The sequence below is a fragment of the Coregonus lavaretus genome (assembly GCF_964263955.1).
Source record: "Coregonus lavaretus genome assembly, chromosome: 10".
NCBI classification, from domain to species: Eukaryota; Metazoa; Chordata; class Actinopteri; order Salmoniformes; family Salmonidae; genus Coregonus; species Coregonus lavaretus.
In genome coordinates, this window is record NC_139997.1 from 44,920,232 (window position 1) to 44,946,757 (window position 26,526).

The 26,526-nt window shown below is 43.0% G+C and overlaps 1 protein-coding gene and 1 pseudogene across 2 annotated transcripts; one reads left to right on the plus strand and one right to left on the minus strand.

Annotated features, from left to right (window-relative positions):
* Positions 1 to 708: 708 nt before the first annotated feature.
* Positions 709 to 1,990, plus strand: LOC311136019 (prolactin-releasing peptide receptor-like; the record flags this gene model as incomplete). The annotated part of the gene is made up of 2 exons (XM_084170081.1): positions 709 to 1,160; positions 1,354 to 1,990. The coding sequence occupies 2 exons, from the start codon at positions 709 to 711 to the stop codon at positions 1,988 to 1,990; spliced, it is 1,089 nt and encodes a 362-aa protein (XP_084026207.1).
* Positions 1,991 to 6,297: 4,307 nt separating this feature from the next.
* Positions 6,298 to 18,800, minus strand: LOC311136356 (transcription factor IIIB 50 kDa subunit-like; annotated as a pseudogene). Its single transcript has 7 exons — positions 18,794 to 18,800; positions 18,627 to 18,710; positions 13,614 to 13,677; positions 13,324 to 13,383; positions 12,853 to 13,170; positions 6,398 to 7,103; positions 6,298 to 6,306 (listed from the first exon to the last, which is right to left on the minus strand). The product of its transcript is annotated as a transcription factor IIIB 50 kDa subunit-like (transcript).
* Positions 18,801 to 26,526: the final 7,726 nt, after the last annotated feature.

Below are 26,526 nucleotides of genomic sequence, written 5' to 3' on the forward strand. Positions count from 1 at the left end.
TAGCAATATCAGAAGCAATAGATATGAAATACTCAAGTGGGTGGGATGGGGGACTGCTGTTGCGTGTAGAAAACACTACTGGAAACATACAAGGTCCAATTCCTCATTAAGCCCTTGGGGGTGTAGAGTTTTTAAGTAGACACTCATCCGTATTGCGGCATCTGCGGCTTGAGAAAACACGGTCAATGGCAGCGAACTTAAGATCAGTCACAGCATGATTAGCCTCATGAAAATGTCTGGCCACTGGTGATTTTAGGTCATTTCTTCGGATGACACTGCAATGCTCGTTGATGCGTAACTGTAGTTGTCTGCGCGTAATGTTAGTGTATGGACAAGACAGTAGATGCCCTACATTGTTAGATCGACATGTAATGAATCTATTAATGGTGTATTCTTTATTTGTGACGAAAGATCTGAAGGTGTGGCACTTTTTAAAACCTGTACAGGCAGCACAATCTTTTATTTCAGCTCATGAAACATGGAACCAACACTTTACATGTTGTGTATATACTTTTGTTCAGTGTACAATAATTTAGGATCTACATCATTCACTTGTTTGAATGCCATTATTTTACATTTATGAGCATTTTATCCTCATTGTTTGTCACAAAAACTTCCCCAACCCCTGTGCCTTGACTCTTCCAGGGTAAGCTGCTAAGTGGCTGGTACCCAGGGCTCCCTACTGCTGTGTAGTTCATCGGTTACAGTATGGACGGCAGTGGCAGTGGCTGGACTGGAGGTCTGCTGCCCTCTGTAGGCGAGGAGGCAACTAAGGAGCACTCAGTCTTTGAGGTGGCTGTCCAGAACGGCTCGGCAAACCACAGCTCCCTGTTTGCAGACGTGGCTCTGCTGCAGAGCTTCAAGCTGCTCATCATCCCATGCTACACCCTGGTGGTGGTGGTGGGTGTGTTGGGGAACTACTTGCTACTCTACGTCATCTGCCGCACCCGCAAGATGCACAATGTCACCAACTTCTTCATCGGGAATCTGGCCTTCTCAGACATGCTGATGTGTGTGACCTGTGTACCATTCACCCTGGCCTATGCCTTTAACCCCCGTGGCTGGGTGTTTGGCAGGTTTATGTGCTACCTGGTGTTCCTGATCCAGCCAGTCACCGTTTACGTGTCTGTCTTCACCCTCACTGCCATCGCTGTCGACAGGTGGGTGGGTCCCTCTGACTTGAGATAACAAAAAGCCCATCGGTTTTGACTGGGTAGTTTCAAATGAACTGAAATACATGAATTGTGGAAGAATATTCTCTAGAATAATGAAATTGTAATTATTGATCTTTATGAAAATGTTTTTCAAAACAAAACATTAATTAATATTACTGTCCCTTTGTGTCCCTGCCAGGTACTATGCCACTGTGCATCCTCTGAAGAAGCGCACCTCGGTGGCCACCTGTTCCTACGTGCTGTCAGGGATCTGGCTGCTGTCCTGTTGTCTGGTGGCTCCAGCTGTGGTCCACACCTACCACGTGGAGTTCAGAGAGGAGGGCCTCACCATCTGTGAGGAGTTCTGGCTGGGTCAGGAGAAGGAGAGGCTGGCCTACGCCTACAGCACCTTGCTGGTTACCTACGTCCTGCCACTCTCTGCTGTCTGCGTCTCCTACCTCTGCATCTCTGTCAAGCTGAGGAACTGCGTGGCACCGGGACATCGGTCCCGAGACCAGGCAGAGGCACAGCGAGCCCGGAAGCGGAAGATCTTCCGTCTGGTGGCGCTGGTGGTGGCGGCCTTCGGGGTGTGCTGGCTGCCCATTCACGTGTTCAATGTACTGCGTGACATCGACATCCGCCTCATCAACAAGCGCCACTTCTTGCTTATCCAACTGCTGTGCCACCTGTGTGCCATGAGCTCGTCCTGCTGTAACCCCTTCCTGTACGCCTGGCTGCACGACCGCTTCCGTGCCGAGCTGAGGAAGATGTTCACCTGCCACCGCCGCATCGGCATCCCTGCCAACCACTGTGCTACGGCCAGCGTGGCCCTGTGACTGTGCAGGGACAAGGAGAGAGAAGAGACAGAAGGTCTCTGATACCTGTGTAAACATGTTGTAGAGCCAATTTTCTGATTATTTGCTGTTAACCTAATGTGGACATGACAATAGTTCATTGTGACTCACAGCTGATTACAGAGATATTAAGTGGTTCCCTAATCATTGTTCAATGAACCAATCAATTGAACATGCATGAGGTGATTGCCTGGAAAGAATGAATGAACTGATTGAATGTCTGATGAATAATATGAAGGTAAAACACAAGAGAGAAAAAAGCGAGAGAAAGAATAAAGAGAGAGGGAAGGAGAGGGAGAAAGAGGAGGGGAGGCGAGGTGACAGGACCACCAAACATATTTTTGTTAGAGGCAATTATGCTCAGCCACAGTCAATGTTTAACACAAGGACACATCACAAGCAGGAGATTCATCTGCAAAAATGAGAGGTTTGGTGGATAATTTCAAGGCATCTAAGCACTGTTCACACAATAGTTGCTTGCTACATATGTGTATCATCCCCCATAACTCCAGATGGACAGCTGTCTACTGAGGTTAGAGGGAAGTATTCACTGAACTGACAATACAATGTCAATGAGCTCACTCTCTGCTCTGCTTCTTCTGCTGTGTTAATAGTGGTACTTGCCTACAGAGCAGCAAGAGCAACTCCCTACCTTCAAGCTATGCTCAAACCCTACACCCCAACCCGAGCACTCCGTTCTGCCACCTCAGGTCTCTTGGTCCTCCCACCCCTACGGGAGGGCAGCTCCCGCTCAGCCCAGTCCAAGCTCTTCTCTGTCCTGGCAACCCAATGGTGGAACCAGCTTCCTCCTGAAGCTAGGACAGCAGAGTCTCTGCCCAGCTTCCGAAAATGTAAATGTAAATAGTCAATGCAGGTTTGGTCCCCAGACTTGTGTTTGGCATTGGATGACATGTTGAATGACATGAATACAGATCATCTCAGTCTCCACTCTGTGAATAAACATGCTTAATAAAACAGTACGTGGTATTTGTTCCCCCGTGGTTAAATCCCTATTTTTATTGCAGTCTTATCAGTGTTACCCATCTTTGTCTCTGGGGAAAATAGTCATTTAAAATTAGCTGTTTGTGTGCCTCCCGAGAGACGTAGCGTTCTAAGGCACTGCATCACAGTGTTGCAGCGTCACTACAGCCTGGGGTTCGATCCCAGGCTATGTCACAAACAGGACGGCGCACAATTGCCCTAGTGTCGTCTGGATTAGGGGAGGGTTTGGCCGAAGGGGCTTTACTTGGCTCTTCGCGCTCTAGCGACTCCTTGTGGTGGGCCTGGCGCCTGCCGGCTGACTTCGGTCATCAGTAGAACGGTGTTTCCTCCGACACATTGGTTCAGCTGGCTTCTGGGTTAAGTGAGCGGGTGTTAAGAAGCGCAGTTTGGCGGGTCATGTTTCGGGGGACGCATGACTCGACCTTTGCCTCTCCCGAGCCTTTGGGGAGTTGCAGCGATGAGACAAGATTGCAAATGGATATCATGAAATTGGGGAGAAAAAGGGAATAAAATACAAAAATGGAATGAGTTGTTTGTTAGGCATTTGCTGAGGTAATGCTTCCCACTGCATGACTGCATTACATTTTAACTGAGGTGTTGATTCTCATTGCTTTTTTAGACCAACCACAAGAAACCTCCCCACTTTCAATACATTAAGCAAAATGTAATGGTGGTTTGCTTTAGTTGTTGTGAATCCCTAATAAATGACCTTCTGTGGTTTGTGTCATGCCATATAAAATGCCTGTCCTTAAGTGATTACATGCAATTATGTGTAAAATTCTGAATAAACAAACACTGAGAATTGGCCAATTGTTGATTGAATTTCCTTTGGAAAAGCTAATAAGCTTAATGTATTACAGATGGCAAATGTCTTAATTCATTAAAAACGTAATTAAATCACAGAACAATACAGAACAATATTTACACAGTATTGATTCATATACATTAATTAGGCCATATCACTTAAATGCAATGTTCGTTTTTAGGCATCGTTTGTAGACGTAAAGACCATATGAATAGACTGAAAGGGAGTAAATGGAACATTTAGAGGCAAGACTGCAGGTAACTAGAGAACAACTAGAATGCACTAATCCAAGTACAAGTTAAAAAATATATATATATTTTATTGCAACAAGTAAACAGTGATCTATATGACTGTCCACAAATCCCATCTGAGGTTGCTGTGGTCACGTATGGTTGCCATGGTCACATATTAGGGATTTTATATTCTGTTAATGCGTTAGGCCTATGCCTTGCAGTAATAATTCTCACACCACCCAATAGCATCCGAAACAATCCGGAGGGCAACAAACACACTAGAAACAATGTGGCTTCAGCAACATTGACATTGTGGCTGCGTTTACACAGGCAGCCCAATTCTGATAATTTATTTCACAAATTGTTATTTTGACCAATCTGATCAGCTCTGAAAAAGGTCTGGTGTGAAAAGATCTGATGTGATTGGTCAAAATACCAATTAGTGGAAAAATGATCAGAATTGAGCTGCCTGTGTAAACGCAGCCTATAGAGAGTTGAAATCTAGATGACCAATGCATAACTTTTGTACAAACTAAAGTTCCCCCCCTCAAAAAAATTATAATATTTACACTACCGGTCAAGGGTAGTGTGGGAGTTTGTACTATTTCTTTATTTGTACTATTTTCTATATTGTAGAACAATAGTGAAGACATCAAAACTATGAAATAACACATATGGAATCATGTAGTAACCAAAAAAGTGTTAAACAAATCAATATATATCTTACATTTTAGATTCTTCAAAGTAGCCACCCTTTGCCTTGATGACAACTTTGCACACTCTTGGCATTCCCTCTACCAGCTTCATGAGGTAGTCACCTGGAATTCATTTCAATTAACAGGTGTGCCTTGTTAAAAGTTATTTTGTGGAATTTCTTTCCTTCTTAATGCATTTGAGCCAGTCAGTTGTGTTGTGACAAGTTAGGGGGGTATACAGAAGATAGCCCTATTTGGAAAAAGACAAAGTCCATATTATGGCAAGAACAGCTCAAATAAACAAAGAGAAATGACAGTCCATCATTACTTTAAGACATAAAGATCAGTCAATACGGAACATTTCAAGAACTTTGAAAGTTTCTTAAAGTGTAGTTGCAAAAACGATCAAGCGCTATAATGAAACTGGCTCTCATGAGGACCGCCACAGGAATGGAAGTCCCAGAGTTACCTCTGCTGCAGAGGATAAGTTCATTAGAGTTACCAGCCTCAGAAATTGCAGCCCAAATAAATGCTTCACAGAGTTCAAGTAACAGACACATCTCAACATCAACTGTTCAGAGGAGACTGTGTGAATCAGGCCTTCATGCTCGATTGCTGCAAAGAAACCACTACTAAAGGACACCATTTTTCAACAAGACAATGATCCAACACACCTCCAGGCTGTGTAAGGGCTATTTGACCAAGAAGGTGAGTGATGGAGTGCTGCATCAGATGACCTGGCCTCCACAATCCCCTGACCACAACCAAATTGAGATGGTTTGGGATGAGTCAGACCGCAGAGTGAAGGAAAAGCAGCCAACAAGTGCTCAGCATATGTGGGAACTCCTTCAAGACTGTTGGAAAAGCATTCCAGGTGAAGCTGGTTGAGAGAATGCCAAGAGTGTGCAAAGCTGTCATCAAGGCAAAGGGTGGCTATTTGAAGAATCTCAAATATAAAACATATTTTGATTTGTTTAACACTTTTTTTGGTTACTACATGATTCCATAAGTGTTATTTCATAGTTTTGATGTCTTCACTATTATTCTACAATGTAGAAAATAGTAAAAATAAAGAAAAAACCTTGAATGAGTAGGTGTTCTAAAACCTTTGACTGGTAGTGTTTATATTTTAGGCTGACAGCTGTAGACCACAAAGAAATCAACACAACTGACTGTTTGGAAGAACACATTTAGGCTATAGTCTGTTCTACTGTGCCGTGACAATATTGACACTAATTAGGCGAGTGTGTTCTAAATAATTGATAGCAGGCTGGGATGATGAACTGGGTTTAGGCCCCTGTAATTAGTCAAATAGATCCTTCGCAGAGAACCGCAAAGCAGAGGAGTCCTTTTGGCCACTTCAAACAGCAAATCAAGCCCAGATATCATACTGTGCTTGAAGTGCAGACCATTATGGTTTGCGTGCATCCAATTAGATGCAGTTAAAATGACCATCTATAGAAGAATCTTTCAATCAAACTAATAAATTAAGGATATAATCACCATCAAACGAATGTAGGCCTGCCCTAAACACTGTGGGTGAGTGATGTGAAATCAGTGGACCTAATGTGTATGAACCAAAGGGAACAAGAGATTATTCAATATTCATGCAAATTATATATTTAGTCACAACTAGGTAACAAGTTGATGTTGCATCACAGTAAGCCAATGCCTCCTTAGCCTCAGTATAGTCTCTGATCTCCTGAGGAGTACGGATGTAACTATCAAACTCACTGTCTGAGATCTCCTCATCACCAGCCACCTCCACCATTGGGACCTGCACCATCCTTATCTTAGTGTACATCACAGAAGGCTGTTCAAACAAACTCCTCTTGCCCCTGTTCTGTGCTGAGTGTTTGCCTGTGTCAGCCTGGGGCAACCCCTCTATTACAACATTGTATGTCAGGTCAACATCTCCTTGTTGCTGGGCGCTCTCTGCATCTGGTTCCCCCACAAAGGGTTCTTGAAGGGTTTTTCCTGAGGTCTGGGATGGAACAGCCCCCTCCAGGCAGGGCGTGTTGGTGTGGGGCGGGAGTTCAGATTCAGAGGCCAGGGTGTCCTCGTGGCTGCTCAGGGCCCTCCTCAGTAGGGTGAATCTATGGTTCAGGATGCCATCTACCATCTGGATCACTGTCTGGAGTGACTTGCTGAACCTGGCCAGCATGTATTTGAGCTGGGTCTGGGTCGGCTTCAGGGACTGCCAGGCCAGAAAGATGGAGGCCGTGAGGATGGGGATAGGCTGGCGGCCGGTCACCAGCCAGGCATCTGCAGCCAGCTCCAACAGGACAACGGCTCGCTTTTTCAAATCCTTGGGGGACTCTGACAACTGTTAATGGACATGCTGAGTGCTTAGTTTGTTTCTGACAGAGAAAGCTGAAAATATTTGGTTTCTCAATAGGGCATTTCCATCTAAAAGGACCCATGAGCACCAACATGTGAAGTTCATAGGAGCATGTCTCAAGTGAAAAGCCTCAAGTGAAAGCTAGCAGTCTATATATTTTTTTCTTTATTAACCCGCTACAGACTAAGCCCTGTCTAAGCCGGGGGAGGGGGGTGGGGGGGTGAGGGTTCTACTAAGCTATATGGAATTGTTTTAAGAAGGTCATACCAAGGATCATTTAGCTATTTGATTTTGAATTTTAAGACCCCTTGAAGTATAAAATAAATAAATAAAAATTATTAATGAAAATGTATTTTGGGCCTTACTCCTATTAGCCCATACAAATGCATTGAATAACAGATTCACTACATGGAACAACGTTAGTGGCAAAAAAATATCAAAATGAAGTTTGTTCTGAAGTGTCTGTCCTATATCTGAGAGATATAAGAAATATCAGGAAACACTTATTCTGTTTTACATGTATTTAACCCCTTATTTTTGGCACTTAATATATATATCCATATATACTTCCATTATTTTTTCAACTGGTACCAGGGGACCTTCAGACGAGCCTTGTGAGGCCTGTGGGCGTCTTAGAGCAAAACAGAGTCTCACCTTTCCAAAGACTAGTCATATTAGTGTGTAGCTCAAACTGTTCGGACGCTACAGACAGAAGTTGTCAGAGTCCCAATTCGCTTGTGGGGGGATGTAGAGCAAAACGGAGAATACCATCATGAGAGTCTCAACCGTTCGGAATCTACAGACAATTTTGTGGGAAGACCGATTTTCAGGATGTCTCATGGTCTGACAAACTCTGCTCTAGCTCTGTCACCTTTCACCGCAGAAGTGCTACATCGGCGGATGCAGTGGATCCAATGCAAAAAAAACGGATATCTCTAGCTTAAAGGAAAACTCCACCCAAAAACTATCTTTAGGTATTTGATTCATTAGTCCATTGTTGCAAAATGCATCATACAGGGATAATTTCTGTATTTTTAAAGTTACATATCTTGAAAACTTGATTGCTGACAAGCAATACATTTTGGGACTATGTTCACAATGGACTGTTGAAACAAATATCAAAAGATAGTTTGAGGGTGGAAATTTCCTTTAAACTGGGGATTTTTGGGATTTTTTTATTATGCTAATTAGATTTCCACAGGGGCGCGGACATCGACTCTAGGGGGTTAAGGCATATATACACATTTTTTACCATTTTCCAGAATAAATGCAATTAAATTGGCTACAATGGGAAATCATAGTAGTCACAAACCACAGTTGGGTCACCTGCTACTGTCCTCCCTTCCACTGGCATACTGTTGTGTTCAGCTCATAACTGTTTTCTTTCGCTTTCTGTCCTCTGGTGGTCAAAGCAAGACTGTGAAAACAGTCTGGACAACCCATCCCCCTCACTCTCACTCACTCTCTCTCTCCAGTTAATGTCACCTCTCCTGGCTCTTACCTACCACCTACCCTCTTTCCATTTACTTTAACAAGCATCCTCACTGAGCACCAACCGACACTGTACGTCCATGGACATTGAAAAGTAGTTGAAATTAGATTAGTCTGCCTAAATCTGAACCAATCATAAACGTCTATGTTTCAAAAGTTTGGACAGCACAGTAGCGAACAGTACAGTACAGAACAGTACCGTAAAGTAACGAAAAGTAGAGTCGAGTACAGTACAGCACTGTACAGTAGAGTTCAGTACAGTATACTAGAGTACAGTATAATGTACTGAACATATCTACTCTACTGCACTCTAATGTGCTATGCTGTACTGTTCTGTACAAACTTGTGAAACATAAACCCTATTCGGACAGGACTAGTATTACTAGAGACGTTGGTTATGTAATTATATTACCACAGCATGTATGTTATTCCAGAGGATGATTCGCACAGGATTAGTTTTTCCAAACAGACCCCTGTAAAAAAAAAAAAAAGTATTCAATTGACGGAAGCCTGGAGGTTTCTATTCTAGGCGTAAAGTTATTCAACATCATGTCTAGACAATAATAAGCTACACATACAACTCGTGCTTGGCTGCTAAAGGTAGCTATAGGTGTCCCCATAATATACAAATTGAGGAAGTGTGATCATGATCATTATTTTAGCGATCCATGGTAGGCATCCCTCCTAATGAAAATGTCCCCAATCCTGCTGATGTGAACTGCTGATCAGCACCCCGCACTTGCAATTGAGATGTGTTATGGGTGAGAATGTGAACTTGCCATTTCCCCAAAAAAATTGCTCAGTGGGGAAATCGTGGATGCCCTGCTTTGCAATCTATTGCCTACTCCACAAGAAAGAGGATTTTGACACCCACCATCTCAGATTGTTCTGAAATAGTTTCTGTAGTTAGCAACAGATAAGATTAGCAATCCTGAAACATTTTGTTGAAATATAATTTGATCTGAGAAATTAAGCTAATTGATTGCACCCAAATTGGCCATTTTAATTTACAGGATTCATATAATCTTCAATAAATATAGTACCTAACATCCGATTTGGACCATCACTCTTCCTAACAATGAGAAAGACATGAGGAATCCAATAAAATTATCAATAGCCGCCAACAGACCCTCCACACTCCACACCAATCCCACCCAAACAACCAGTATAAAGTATCCGTTCTCTATGTGCTGCTTGGAGTATTGCTACTTCAACCTTTGTAATGCATTCCCTGTGAATCTGGTGATGTTTTTTCCCCCCTGTTCAGAAAAATTAGCCATTGAAGTCACTTACATTCTTTACCATAAATGTGTGTGAAAGATGCCGCTGTTCCTGCTACTGCCACCACACCCTTTTATCCATTTTGCTGGTCTCTAACGTAGACGCAGAGAGTCAGGAAGCAAGTGCAGTTAGTGAGTTTAATACGAAGAACATGGAACGATACAAAACAAGGGAAGTGTCTAACATGGAAACATAAACAATATTGCCTGGTGGGTGATAACAAAGGAGTGCTAGATAAAGGGGAAGTAATCAGGGTAGTGATGGACTCCAGGTGTGCCTCATGATGGGGCGCAGGTGTGCGTAATGAGGACTGGTGATTAGTAGACCGGCGACATCGAGCGCCGGAGAGGGAGTAGATGTGACAGTACCCTCCCCGATGCGCGGCTTTAGCCGCAGGACGACGATGACGCCCAGGAGGACTTTCGTTTATTTAGCAAATATTTTCTTAACTCTATTTCTTGAACTGCATTGTTGGTTAAGGGCTTGTAAGAAAGCATTTCACGGTAAGGTCTACACCTGTTGTATTCAGCGTATGTGACGAATACAATTTGATTTGATTTTTTGTCTTGCACAAATTGCACGCATCACCTGTCAAACTCTGTAATGTCTCAAAACACAGAGATATTGCTATGTACAGGACTAGTATTATCAGAGGACGTTGGAGTTTGCCAAAAAACTGTAGGTTATTCTGTCTGGAATTGTTACTCTCCTGCCATGTAAAAATTACTGATATGGCAGATTCGGACAGGACTAATATTAAGGATGTGGTGTTTTGTGCTCCTGCACATAATTACATTACCTGACCTCCCCCAGTAAAACTCATGTGGTGTCGAGAAAACGTTGCTAATTATGCTGTGAAAACAAGGAAATCCGCTGACGCTGTACTTTGATTATAAAGGTTTATTTATATCAAAGGGTTCCAGCTTCAATTTACAGATATCTGCAGAATATCTGGAGAATAACCGCCCAATCTTAAATATGATTATTCTGTCCTCCTTTGTTTTAACCAAGTATTTATATCCTATGCCCTATGTAACATAATATGGGTGTTTTCCCTACAGACCAATCCCAGGAGGCCACCTAACAGACTTCCTCGGCTTTAGGGTGCCCCTATAGAACTACTCCCCAGATGCTCCCTTTAAGCTTAGTCAACATCCTCTAAAACCATTTGAAACCATTAGCAAAGTCATACAGTGGGGAAAAAAAGTATTTAGTCAGCCACCAATTGTGCAAGTTCTCCCACTTAAAAAGATGAGAGAGGCCTGTAATTTTCATCATAGGTACACGTCAACTATGACAGACAAATTTAGAAAACAAAATCCAGAAAATCACATTGTAGGATTTTTTATGAATTTATTTGCAAATTATGGTGGAAAATAAGTATTTGGTCACCTACAAACAAGCAAGATTTCTGGCTCTCACAGACCTGTAACTTCTTCTTTAAGAGGCTCCTCTGTCCTCCACTCGTTACCTGTATTAATGGCACCTGTTTGAACTTGTTATCAGTATAAAAGACACCTGTCCACAACCTCAAACAGTCACACTCCAAACTCCACTATGGCCAAGACCAAAGAGCTGTCAAATGACACCAGAAACAAAATTGTAGACCTGCAACAGGCTGGGAAGACTGAATCTGCAATAGGTAAGCAGCTTGGTTTGAAGAAATCAACTGTGGGAGCAATTATTAGGAAATGGAAGACATACAAGACCACTGATAATCTCCCTCGATCTGAGGCTCCACACAAGATCTCACCCCGTGGGGTCAAAATGATCACAAGAACGGTGAGCAAAAATCCCAGAACCACACGGGGGGACCTAGTGAATGACCTGCAGAGAGCTGGGACCAAAGTAACAAAGCCTACCATCAGTAACACACTACGCCGCCAGGGACTCAAATCCTGCTGCGCCAGACGTGTCCCCCTGCTTAAGCCAGTACATGTCCAGGCCCGTCTGAAGTGTGCTAGAGTGCATTTGGATGACCCAGAAGAGGATTGGGAGAATGTCATATGGTCAGATGAAACCAAAATATAACTTTTTGGTAAAAACTCAACTCGTCGTGTTTGGAGGACAAAGAATGCTGAGTTGCATCCAAAGAACACCATACCTACTGTGAAGTATGGGGGTAGAAACATCATGCTTTGGGGCTGTTTTTCTGCAAAGGGACCAGGACGACTGATCCGTGTAAAGGAAAGAATGAATGGGGCCATATATCGTGAATTTTTAAGTGAAAACCTCCTTCCATCAGCAAGGGCATTGAAGATGAAACGTGGCTGGGTCTTTCAGCATGACAATGATCCCAAACACACCGCCCGGGCAACGAAGGAGTGGCTTCGTAAGAAGCATTTCAAGGTCCTGGAGTGGCCTAGCCAGTCTCCAGATCTCAACCCCATAGAAAATCTTTGGAGGGAGTTGAAAGTCCGTGTTGCCCAGCGACAGCCCCAAAACATCACTGCTCTAGAGGAGATCTGCATGGAGGAATGGGCCAAAATTGGGCCAGCAACAGTGTGTGAAAACCTTGTGAAGACTTACAGAAAATGTTTGACCTGTGTCATTGCCAACAAAGGGTATATAACAAAGTATTGAGAAACTTTTGTTATTGACCAAATACTTATTTTCCACCATAATTTGCAAATAAATTCATAAATAATCCTACAATGTGATTTTCTGGATTTTTTTTTCTCATTTTGTCTGTCATAGTTGACGTGTACCTATGATGAAAATTATAGGCCTCTCTCATCTTTTTAAGTGGGAGAACTTGCACAATTGGTGGTTGACTAAATACTTTTTTTCCCCACTGTAAATTCCTCAGATACTACACTCACCATGAAAATAATGATATTGTTTGGCATCTGAGTCAAAGCGCAATTCCATTACTGTGGAATTGCCCAATAAGCATAAAATGTCTGCCTAATAACAACATGTATTTATTCAGACAATTTATTTATCAGGCAATCAAGGCTAATGCTTATAGTTGAGGTGATTGATTACACACTTACGCCTGACAGTGTGTCTCCAATAGGTCAATGATAGTGGTGGGGGAGCCATTATCTTCAGAGTCTTCAACATCTCCTGGTAGGCCATGCCTATCAGCCTGGGGTTTGCCTCCAGGAGACAACTCATGGTTCCCATTGCGATGGGCCAGCTGTGCTGCCTGCAGGTCACCAGTACAGCATCCCACCAGAGCCTCGTTCTTCTGCAGGCTGACCCTGATGAAGTTAAGGTGCTCATTGGCCTGCTTGAAATAGGTCTCTACAGTCTCCTCCATGAGGAAGGTAAGTCTAAGAACGCAACAGAGAGCACCACCCGGTGTATGCCTGTTTTGAAGAAGTGATACAGTATTGTCAGCCAAACATTATTAAAAGACACAGTATTTTGTGATATCCAACCATCACATTGTGTCAGTTGTTCAACAGCAAGTTGAAGCAAACAGTAGTAGTAGTTCCCTACAGGGAAACTGCCGTTCCTACCTTTTATTTGATTCCGGCATGGCGTCTTGTCCACTTCTGTGCAATTACTGTATCTGACATCTACAGGAGCAAAACAAGCAGACAACAAAATACAAACAAAGTATTCAGTTAGCTAAATCACAGTTACAAACTATAATGATTGACAGGGATGTTGAATTGCCTTACAGACCAAGACTCAAGCCTTACTGACTAACTTTCAATAGGAAAGCACATTCGTACAAGCATCTGCATAAATCGTTTAGCTAAGAAGGTGACCGATCAACCATAGATAGTTAAAGTTAACTAGCTACCTGTGCCCTGTGTCTTCACTTCAGGTGGTGGTGAGTAGACCTTCGGATACCACAGTGCCACAATCTGGACATTATAGACCTGACGATAGTCGCGTCTATTATAGGCATTGGTTGAAGCTCAGTGTTCAATTCAAATCTCCCTATCATCATATCTAAGCCAATATGACACCAATCTCGATGAAAATTCGCAAATCAACTTGATTGGAGGTACACAACACACTCCCGCCTCTCGTCATGAGATATCCGTCCATTACCGAGAAGCACATACCAGACTTTTTAAACAGGGTCTTTAGCAACTTAGTTTTAAGAGGATTTCTTGCTCCTACCTAGCTCAAATTCTAGATAGCGGATAAAAATGAGACTGACCGTTGGATTAAAAAAATGTGTATTGACGAAGTGTGTAGGTGCAACCTGGTCTCAGAGCATTTGGTATGGTTATACAAAAGACAGATGGTTACTTAAGGTAACCCAACGGTTGCGAGTTCGAATCTCATCACGGACAACTTTAGCTAATTAGCAACTTTTCAACTACTTACTACTTTTTTAGCTCCACTCACACACACTTATTTTAATGTGTTAAGTGGCTCTTAAAAGAGCCTTTGGGTTCATGGAGAGGCATGCAAGTGGCAGTGAGTGTGGTGGTGTACTACTACTTGCGTCTTGCTAGAACAGAGGAGAGATCAGCTCTCACTCTCAAGGAAGAGGTCGTTGCCCTTATCCGTGAGATGCACGCCATCCCTACGGCAGGGTATCCCAAACTCAGTCCTGGTGATCAGTAGGATTACAGTGGGGGAAAAAAAGTATTTAGTCAGCCACCAATTGTGCAAGTTCTCCCACTTAAAAAGATGAGAGAGGCCTGTAATTTTCATCATAGGTACACGTCAACTATGACAGACAAATTGAGGAGAAAAAATCCAGAAAATCACATTGTAGGATTTTTAATGAATTTATTTGCAAATTATGGTGGAAAATAAGTATTTGGTCACCTACAAACAAGCAAGATTTCTGGCTCTCACAGACCTGTAACTTCTTCTTTAAGAGGCTCCTCTGTCCTCCACTCGTTACCTGTATTAATGGCACCTGTTTGAACTTGTTATCAGTATAAAAAACCTCAAACAGTCACACTCCAAACTCCACTATGGCCAAGACCAAAGAGCTGTCAAAGGACACCAGAAACAAAATTGTAGACCTGCACCAGGCTGGGAAGACTGAATCTGCAATAGGTAAGAAGCTTGGTTTGAAGAAATCAACTGTGGGAGCAATTATTAGGAAATGGAAGACATACAAGACCACTGATAATCTCCCTCGATCTGGGGCTCCACGCAAGATCTCACCCCGTGGGGTCAAAATGATCACAAGAACGGTGAGCAAAAATCCCAGAACCACATGGGGGGACCTAGTGAATGACCTGCAGAGAGCTGGGACCAAAGTAACAAAGCCTACCATCAGTAACACACTACGCCGCCAGGGACTCAAATCCTGCAGTGCCAGACGTGTCCCCCTGCATAAGCCAGTACATGTCCAGGCCCGTCTGAAGTTTGCTAGAGTGCATTTGGATGATCCAGAAGAGGATTGGGAGAATGTCATATGGTCAGATGAAACCAAAATAGAACTTTTTGGTAAAAACTCAACTCGTCGTGTTTGGAGGACAAAGAATCCAAAGAACACCATACCTACTGTGAAGCATGGGGGTGGAAACATCATGCTTTGGGGCTGCTTTTCTGCAAAGGGACCAGGACGACTGATCTGTGTAAAGGAAAGAATGAATGGGGCCATGTATCGTGAGATTTTTAGTGAAAACCTCCTTCCATCAGCAAGGGCATTAAAGATGAAACGTGGCTGGGTCTTTCAGCATGACAATGATCCCAAACACACCGCCCGGGCAACGAAGGAGTGGCTTCGTAAGAAGCATTTCAAGGTCCTGGAGTGGCCTAGCCAGTCTCCAGATCTCAACCCCATAGAAAATCTTTGGAGGGAGTTGAAAGTCTGTGTTGCCCAGCGACAGCCCCAAAACATCACTGCTCTAGAGGAGATCTGCATGGAGGAATGGGCCAAAATACCAGCAACAGTGTGTGAAAACCTTGTGAAGACTTACAGAAAACGTTTGACCTGTGTCATTGCCAACAAAGGGTATATAACAAAGTGTTGAGAAACTTTTGTTATTGACCAAATACTTATTTTCCACCATAATTTGCAAATAAATTCATTAAAAATCCTACAATGTGATTTTCTGGAGAAAAAAAATCTCATTTTGTCTGTCATAGTTGACGTGTACCTATGATGAAAATTACAGGCCTCTCTCATCATTTTAAGTGGGAGAACTTGCACAATTGGTGGCTGACTAAATACTTTTTTCCCCCACTGTATGAGCTGGGATCTTATCAATAAATAAAACGAATGACATTGTGAGGGTTCACAAGTAGAGCATGTGTTATGCTGTATTATAATGTTGCATAATCAGCTTCCGGTGTAATAACCATGGAAATTAAAAACATGTTTTAAGTGAGAAGAAGGTATTGGTCTGAAGCCAAAAAATAAAGAAAATTCACATGAGCACAACAATGCCTATTCCACCCATGCTCTACCAAGGTTTTTTTTAGCACACAGCTTTACCACTACAGCTATGTTTGTATTGTACTTCAAACTATGTGTAGGCAGATTGCTTACAATTCAAACCTTCTCAAACAGCCTAATTCATATTCTTCAGAGGGATAATGGACTTACAGTACCCTGCTATTAAAATGTGTATTTAAACTCAGCAAAAAAAGAAACGTCATCTGTGTATATTTTCAGCAAACTTAACATATGTAAATATTTGTATGAACATAACAAGATTCAACAACTGAGACATAAACTGAACAAGTTCCACAGACATGTGACTAACAGAAATTGAATAATGTGTCCCTGAACAAAGGGGGGGGGGGGGGTAACAGTCAGTATCTGGTGTTGCCACCAGCTGCATTAAGTACTGCAGTGCATCTCTTCCTCATGGACTGCAGCAGATTTGCCAGTTCTTGCTGTGAGATGTTACCCCACTCTTCCACCAAGGCACCTGCAAGTTCCCAGACATTTCTGGGGAAATGGCCCTAGCCCTCACCCTCCGATCCAACAGGTCCCAGACGTGCTCAATGGGATTGAGATGCGGGCTCTTCGCTGGCCATGGCAGAACAATGACATTCCTGTCTTGCAGGAAATCACACACAGAACGAGTAGTATGGCTGGTGGCATTGTCATGCTGTAGGGTCATGTCAGGATGAGCCTGCAGGAAGAGTACCACATGAGGGAGGAGGGTGTCTTCCCTGTAACGCACAGCATTGATTGCCTGCAATGACAACAAGCTCAGTCCAATGACGCTGTGACACACCGCCCCAGACCATGACGGACCCTCCACCTCCAAATCGATCCCACTCCAGAGTACAGGCCTCGGTGTAACGCTCATTCCTTCGACAATAAACGCGAATCCGACCATCGCCCCTGGTGAGACAACTGCGACTCATCAGTGAAGAGCACTTTTTGCCAGTCCTGTCTTGTCCAGCGATGGTGGGTTTGTGCCCATAGGCAACATTGTTGCCGGTGATGTCGGGTGAGGACCTGCCTTACAAAAGGCCTACAAGCCCTCAGTCCAGCCTCTCTCAATCTATTGCGGACAGCCTGAGCACTGATGGAGGGATTGTGCGTTCCTGGTGTAACTCGGGCAGTTGATGTTGCCATCCTGTACCTGTCCCGCAGGTGCGATGTTCGGATGTGCAGGTGTTGTTACACATGGTCTGCCACTGCGAGGATGATCAGCTGTCCGTCCTGTCTCCATGTAGCGCTGTCTTAGGCGTCTCACAGTACGGACATTGCAATTTATTGCCCTGGCTACATCTGCAGTCCTCATGCATCCTTGCAGCATGCCTAAGGCACGTTCACGCAGATGAGCAGGGACCCTGGGCATCTTTCTTTTGGTGTTTGTCAGAGTCAGTGTCCTCTTTAGTGTCCTAAGTTTTCATAACTGTGACCTTAATTGCCTACCGTCTGTAAGCTGTTAGTGTCTTAACGACCGTTCCACAGGTGCATGTTCATTAATTGCTTATGGTTCATTGAACAAGCATGGGAAACAGTGTTTAAACCCTTTACAATGAAGATCTGTGAAGTTATTTGGATTTTTACAAATTATCTTTGAAAGACAGGGTCCTAAAAAAGGGACATTTCTTTTTTTGCTGAGTTTATATATAATTTGGCTGTATGTATTTTTAAATATAGGCCTATTGTAAATGTGTATTATTGTTGCGTCACCATCTTTATTGCAAAAAGAAATACAAGTAGAAACATAGCTTTAAGCTACACATTATTTTTGACAGAGGTAATGAACTGTCCATTGATCAGCATAGCAATTGGTAAAACAGGACCATGTTTGAAACCCAAGTGGTTCTGAGCTTATGTCAATATTACAGAGGTAAGCTAATGCAGACAGGCTCTATCTATCTGAGCTACTGTGTCCAACACCACCACCTGTTGTTATGTTGGGCACCTACTGACCAGAAAATGATGTTATTATGATTTTAAAAAATCTATTACATGTATCGCTCAAATAAAGGTTTAAGGAAATACAGGCATGCACCACATTACTACAAGACAAAACAGCTCAATCAAGCCTGATGGTCTTGTAAGTATAATAGCAAAGCTTGCTTTCATTTAATAATAAAAAGCATGAAAAGGTAGCGTAATAATATCTTACTGTGGTGTGTGAAGAATCCAATACTTTACCTTGCATGCGGTACAAATCATATTATTGTGGCAGCACTTCCTCTAAGAGTATGAATTTGGCTGTTTGAGAAGGTCTGAATCCTAAGCAACCTGGCTACACATAGTTTGAAGTACAATACCAACATAGCTACTGTAGTAGGTCAAAACTGTGTGCTGGAAAACCTTGGTAGAGCATGGGTGAAATAGGCATTGTGGTGCTCATGAATTTTCAGCTTCAGACCAATGCCTATTCTCACTTAAAACACAGTTTTTTGTTTTTAATACATTGAGGCTGTGAATAATGTTCGTCGTCCACTATGTTGAGCGAGCCACACTCCAGACACTTCTGACCGACAACAGCTATCTTCACTTTAAATAGATAGCAGGCTAAATCTAGCTAGCTATGTTAGTTAGCAAAACATACAATTGTGAGCCAGCCAACACTTAGTTACCATTCATGTGCTGTGAATGACAAATTAACATTTCAAATTCTTCTTCTTCTTTGGTATCATGGCGTTTACACAGCCTTACTTTAGTTCCGCTTTTGAAAGCAACTGCAACATTCCCATTGGAACAGCATAATATAGCTACGTTATGTTCATAGTGTGAACAGTGGAAACTTGATTTAAAGTTATTCATGAAGTAATGGTCAGCAGAGAGAGAGAGAGAGAGAGAGAGAGAGAGAGAGAGAGAGAGAGAGAGAGAGAGAGAGAGAGAGAGAGAGAGAGAGAGAGAGAGAGAGAGAGAGAGAGAGAGAGAGAGAGAGAGAGAGAGAGAGAGAGAGAGAGAGAGAGAGAGAGAGAGAGGTGTCTACTCCAATCAGAGGCTAAATAAATTACATGATTGAAAATAAGTATTTATTTCATAATTGTAAAAATTATAGACTACACGTTGACAGAATAGACACTTTCTGACTTTCACCCAACTATATAGTAATCCTTCCTATGACCAAATGCAGACCAACACACTCTGACACATCTTGCTATCTACCTCTGGCCACTGGTAGCTCTAAATCCCAATAGCTTTCTTCACAAGGAAATGCCACTTTAGACAATGTCCACAGGTTACACCCGTGCAATTTGTTTCTGGAGGTGCACCTGTCAGGGAGATTGCAATAAATTGAGAGTACATTCATCCAAAGGCATAGTGGTAGTCTAAACCTGGTTTATCTGTAGTCTAAATTGGTTTATCGGTAGTCTAAATTGTTTTAATTATCAATCCATGTTTATCTCGTAGACTACAATTTTCAATTATTTATTGTTCAAAGTGCTTCAACATAAAGTTTACAATATAAGAAAAGGACATCTCAATATGTACAACACTTATACATGAGTTATACAGTAACAGGGAATAATATCCATATTATTTTTGTTAGTTCAAAGGACACTGCCTATCTGCACCTCACAGACAAGCAATAATACGAAGTAACCCTTTACCGACAGGTATAACTCATAATGTGATTGTAATTAATGTTAATACTTGTCATAAGCATGTACCGGTATGACCCCTATTATACCGATCTGTCTGCATAATGTGTTACCGAATATGCAAACTCTGTGTGCCACTGTTCTGTTGGAGCTTTCTTTTTTCTCTCTTGCTATTCAATTCATTCTTCAGTGTTGTTGCTCTGGATTTAACCTTCATATCATACTCCTCCTTGCAAGCACATCAAAACGTTAATACAAAGACAAACCAAACCAACTGTCAAAAATGTAAAGCACCTTCCCACAGGCCTATGTGGATTTGGTCCATGTTCTTATACTGTCTTTATACACACCAGAGTTGTAGTTGTTAAGATATAATTATTCAGAGTTTAGTCAACAGTCAAAATGTAATGAACAATCAAAAGTGCATCCGTTCAGTAGGAATAGACAAAGCCAGTGCTTGGTATGTTATACATGGGTGAATGAAACGTTCTTTGCGAGGCACGCAGGAATTCTTCAAACAGCCCAATACATGGGCATTGAGGGAGATAAACATCTAGGAAGCCCTGCTCTGAATGATTAGGAACAGGATGGAGTAATATATATTTCTAGAGGTCTCATTTGAGTGAGTTCATGGACATCAGGATACTGGGTTGCTCCTCGATGATGCGCACCAGCAGGTTGTCAATGTACTGCTCCAGCTCCTTGATCTTGTTGTCCCTCTTGGAGAGCTGGTCCTGCTGCTTCACCACCAGGGAGATCAGCTCCTCCTGGGTCAGCTGGGAGTACTGACCTTTGACCCCTGTGTCTTTGACCTAGACAGAAAGGAGGGAATGGAGTCCATGCCATTTATATTTTTCCATAGAATTCTCCAAAAATATGCCATGTATTATCCATTAAGCAATGTTTAGTCTATGCATGAACCCCTACAAAGAGCATCTTAAAAAATATTGCTAAACTTTAAGCACCCAACCAGGGCTCCTGTATTTTGTTTCTTTACATAAGCAGAAAATATTCAATGTACAAAAAAGTTATAGCTTTCAGCCACGTGTAATGGATGGCATGCTTGGGTGCAATGTCAACCAGATCTTATTTCTAAGTCCTGGAGTCTATGACATATTCCACACATGATTCTACCTCGCTCCTGATGGGAGGAATTGCAAGTGTTACTTCCGGACTTGTCTCCGTGTTGCTGTGCTGTTTGTTGCTACTTGGCTACCTGTTTTACAATTAATTACAGTTTAATTAAAATCAGCATTTAACACATTTACCAACGTCTTTGTTTTTTCCTCACTCTACTTTTTTTATTCAACTTTTTCACCCCGGAGGCTTTATCAGGACATGGTTCTACAGGACCTCCACCAGCCCAAAAAGCTAAGTAGTAACATTAACACTATGCCTTCTAATTGCAGTCGCTGTACTCATAATATACAGGAGAACTATTGCCTTATGGTGAGGATAGCCGTGTTGCAAGCCCAGCTTCAGTTGCAATCGTTAGGCAAGGGCAATTTAAGTGTAGGAAAGGTTGAAACAGCGTCTGTGCCCCCAGTAAGTACAGATAGTAGTATAAATCCCCCAGCACAGTCCCCGCAACCTTCTCAGGTCTCTCCTCCACCCATTATGGGGTCTGAGCCGCCGAAGCCTTCCACCATTAGCTTTGACAAATTGAAAACCCTAGTCATTGGCGACTCCAATACCCGCATTATTAGACTTAAAAAGAATCATCCAGTGATCATACACTGTTTACCTGGGGCAGGGCTACCGATGTAAAGGCTAATCTGAAGAGGGTGCTGGCTAAGGCTAAAACTGGCGAGCGTAGAGAGTATAGGGATATTGTTATCCATGTTGGCACTAACGATGTTAGGATGAAACAGTCAGAGGTCACCAAGCGCAACATAGCTTCAGCATGTAAATTAGCTAGAAAGATGTGTCGGCATCGAGTAATTGTCTCTGGCCCCCTCCCAGTTAGGAGGAGTGATGAGCTCTACAGCAGTCTCACAACTCAATCGCTGGTTGAAAACTGTTTTCTGCCGCTCCCAAAATATAGAATTTGTAGATATAGAATTTGTAGATCTTATTATGTTTGCAATCGCAACAAATAATCTGCTCAGACCCCAAGCAAGGATCATCAAAAGCCGTGCTTTAAATTCTCAGACAACCCAAAGATTCCTAGATGCCCTTTCAGACTACCCCCACCAACCCAAAGATGTCGGAGTACAACAATCAGTTAACCACCTAACAGAGGATCTAAATTTAACATTGCGTAATACCCTAGATGCAGTCACACCCCTAAAAACAAAAAACATTTGTCACAAGACATTTGCTCCCTGGTATACAGAAAATACCCGAGCCCTGAAGCAAGCTTCCAGAAAATTGGAATGGAAATGTCGCTCCACCAAACTGGAAGTCTTCCGACTAGCTTGGAAAGAAAGTACCGTGCAATATCGAAGAGCCCTTGCTGCTGCTCGATCATCCTATTTTTCCAACCTAATTGAGGAGAATAAGAACAATCCAACATTTATTTTTGATACTAAAAAGCAGGATGGTTTTCACTTCAGCAGTGATGAATTGATTAACTTTTTCGATGAAAAGATCATGTTCATTAGAAAGCAAAATACAGACTCCTCTTTGAATCCGTGTATTTCTCCAAAACTCAGTTGTCCTCAGTCTGCACAGAACTGCCAGGACCTAGGATCAATGGAGGCACTCAAGTTTTTTTTATCCTGTATCTCTTGACACATTCATGGAAATAGTTATGTCCTCTAAACCTTCAAGCTGCATACTGGACCCTATTCCAACTTAAACTACTGAAAGACCTACTTCCTGTGCTTGGCCCTCCTATGTTGAACATAATACATGTCTCGCTATCCACCGGATGTGTACCAAACTCACTAAAAGTGGCAGTAATAAAGCCTCTCTTGAAAAAGCCAAACCTTGACCAGGAAAATGTAAAAAAATTAAATAAATCGGCCTATATCGAATCTCCCATTCCTCTAAAAAGATTTGGAAAAAGCCGTTTGCCAGCAACTCACTGCCTTCCTCAAGACAAATAATATCTATAAAATGCTTCAGTCTGGTTTTAGACCCCATCATAGCACTGAGACTGCTCTCGTAAAGGTGGTACATTTCCTTTTAATGGCGTCAGACCAAGGCTCTGCATTTGTCCTTGTGCTCCTGGACCTTAGTGCTGCTTTTGACACCAACGATCACCACATTATTTTGGAGAGATTAGAAACCCAAATTGGTCTACACGGACAAGTTCTTGCCTGGTTTAGATCTTATCTGTCGGAAAGATGTCTGTGGATGGTTTGTCCTCTGACAAATCAATTGTACGTTTTGGCGTTCCTCAATGTTCCATTTTAGGACCACTGTTGTTTTCACTATATATTCTACCTCTTGGTGATGTCATTCGGAAACACAATGTCAACTTTCACTGCAATGCGGACGACACACAGCTGTACATTTCGATGAAACATGGTGAAGCCCCACAATTGCCTACCCTGGAAGCCTGTGTTCCAGACATTCATTTTTTACTTCTAGTCCCAAGAAACAAAGATATCTGCTGTTGGATCTGACAATTAATCTTGATGGTTGTACAGTCGTCTCAAATAAAACTGAAGGACCTCGCCGTTACTCTGGACCCTGATCTCTCTTTTGACGAACATTGGTCAGTTGGTAGAGCATGGTGCTTGCAACGCCAGGGTTGGGGATTCGATTCCCACGGGGGGGCAGTACGAAAAATGTTAGCACTCACTAAGTCGCTCTGGATAATAGCGTCTGCTAAAGGACAGCTTTTTTCCATCTTCGTAACATTGCAAAAATCTAAAACGTTTTGTCCAAAAATGAAGCAGAAAAGCTAATCCATGCTTTTGTCACTTCTAGATTAGACTACTGCAATGCTCTACTTTCTGGGTACCCGGATAAAGCACTAAATAAAACTTCAGTTAGTGTAAAACACGGCTGCTAGCCTCTCTACACTGGCTTCCTGTTAAGGCTAGGGCTGATTTCAAGGTTTAATTGCTAACCTACAAAGCATTACATGGGCTTGTTCCTACCTATCTCTCCGATTTGGTCCTGCCGTACATACCTACATGTACGCTACGGTCACAAGACGCAGGCCTCCTTATTGTCCCTAGAATTTCTTAGCAAACAGCTGGAGGCAAGGCTTTCTCCTATTGAGCTCCATTTTTATGGAATGGTCTGCCTATCCATGTGAGAGATGTAAGAATATTCAAAGATAAATACACAATGAAGAGGACTAGTGGTCAATAGAGGACTAGTGGTCAATAGAGGACTAGAGGTCAAGAGGGAATTAACGATCAATGGAAATAGTTGTTTTTCAGTTCAACATCTGTTTAGAATCTGTGTAGGGCTTCCAACCAGGGACTCATAGCTACATGTGGCAAGTTCTCATTGGTCCAAATTGTCTATACATTGAGCCTGAAACAGGATACTTGGTATTTGGCCATTGGCCACATTTTATTGAAAGGAATTCTAATTGGTCAGCCACATGCTAGGCTTGAGGCTATAAACTACATCCTGCCTCTTTGTTCAGTGGAGAAAACATTGACAGCGAAGAATGAACATCTACCATCTACTTTCCAGCACAACAACTACGATTAGTTCTCTTTGAATAAATATATTTTTCTCCCCCTGATTTGCTTTGGGGTCTATGTTATTAAAGAATAACATCAACTGCTAACAGAGACGCAGACTCGGTCTCAACCTTTAAGTCTTTACTGAAGACTCATCTCTTCAGTAGGTCCTACGATTGAGTGTAGTCTGGCCCAGGGGTGTGAAGGTAAACGGCAAGGCACTGGAGCGACTCCCCTCTCTCCACTGGGATTCTCTGCCTCTGACCCTATTACAGGGGCTGAGTCACTGGCTTACTAGTGCTCTTCCATGCCGTCCCTAGGAGGGGTGCATCACTTGAGTGGGTTGAGTCACAGGCGTGATCTTCCTGTCCGGTTTTGCATCCCCTCGGGCTCGTGCGGTGGAGGAGATCTTCGTGGGCTATACTCAGCCTTGTCTCAGGGTAGTAAGTTGGTGGTCTGTTGATATCCCTCTAGTGGTGTGGGGCTGTGCTTCGGCAAAGTGGGTGGGGTTATATCCTGCCTGGTTGGCCCTGTCCGGGGGTATCGTCGGACGGGACCACAGTGTCCCCCAACCCCCCCCTCCGTCTCAGCCTCCTGTATTTATTCTGCAATAGTCTATGTGCCGGGGGGCTAGGGTCAGTCTGTTATATCTGGTGTAATTCTCCTTTCTTATCTGGTGTCCTGTGTGAATTTAAGTATGCTCCCCCCCCCCCCCCCCCCCCCCCCCCCCACACACTTTCCCAACATAGATTGTAGACACAATGATGTCTGATTATTCAGTACACATACACCTCCTGCCTAAAGCAGATCTATGTTGACTGGTGAGAGAATCTGTAGGTAGCTCTTTCATCTGCTGCTGGTGTGCATCGGTTCACTCAATGCTGTTTCAATTTCCCTCATGGCAGAGATATATTGCATTAGTACCTTTATCTTCTCTTGAAGGACACCAAGGATTCCTGTAGATTTGCCAGCCTGCCCCTCCTGGATGTTGGAGGCTGGCTGGTTTTCCAGGGAGCTCAAGGGCTTTACTGGATGGGGCCTGAATAGAGATAGACAGGGAGACAGAGACAGTGAGAGTGGCTCAAACTTTCCTGAAGTGTTAGAGGAGAAGCAGCAGGTGGATATGGGGGATATCCGGATAATTACATTTTACAAAGGTCACATTCATTTGTAAAACAATTTTCCAATCGCTTGTAGGATGCATTGTTCGTGAACACTTCATGAATTTACTCTCTTTATGAAATGTTTAATTTCACTTTCCTGAATTGTATCAATGGAACTTCTGACCAAGTTGTTTTTGCAATACTTTCAAAAGTTGTACAGGAAATCTATAATTATTTTTAACATAGTTTAACGTTATGAATCTAACTACATTAATGAACTACAGTACAGGAGAGGTTTCATGGAGAGCACAAGGCTGCTACACACTACAGATCTTTCTCTCACCTGCATGTGCTTGAGGTAGGCCTGTCCCCTCTCCCTCCCACCTCCTCTCCACTGCACTGCTCTGCAATGGAGGACACAGCTCCAGCATGAAGCAGGGTCCTCTGGCCAGGGACAGAGCTTGTTGTCTGGGGAGGACAGTCACTCCTGCCCCCTGATCCCTTCAGGGGCTTGGGTTGGGGTAGGAAGGAGGGGGCAGGTGAGGGTACACATGGGCGCTGGGCAATGGTAACACAATTTAGTGCCACACCCACACCGCAATTCTGCGTTTTTTCTGAGATACCTGAGGAAAGCTTACTCGAAGTGGAAGCCCCTGGGCTTTGCAGTTTTACAGAACTGTGTTTACCAGTATCCTCCTCTCTAGAGGTGGATGTTTTCTTCAATGGAGGCAAGGGAGCACTGACCCACTTTGCTGATGTGCTTTTGATGGGACGGGAGCCATCCTCAGCTAGCAGAACATCTGGCGTTGGAAGGTCTATTGTGTCCCTAACCACACTATTCTGCATTGAACCTGGATCTGCCTCTGTGAGGGTACAACTCTGATGATTGTGAGAGTCCAGGCTCTCCTGATGTTCACCAGTTAGTCTCTGTTCTTCACCACGTCCAGAGGACTTCTCCATTCTGCAGTCTTCTGCAAAGGGATTATTTGGATCAAACTCAACCGAAGAGTCATGTTCCTCAGTATTCAATTGCTTATCTAATACATCAGCTTTTGGCATCGTC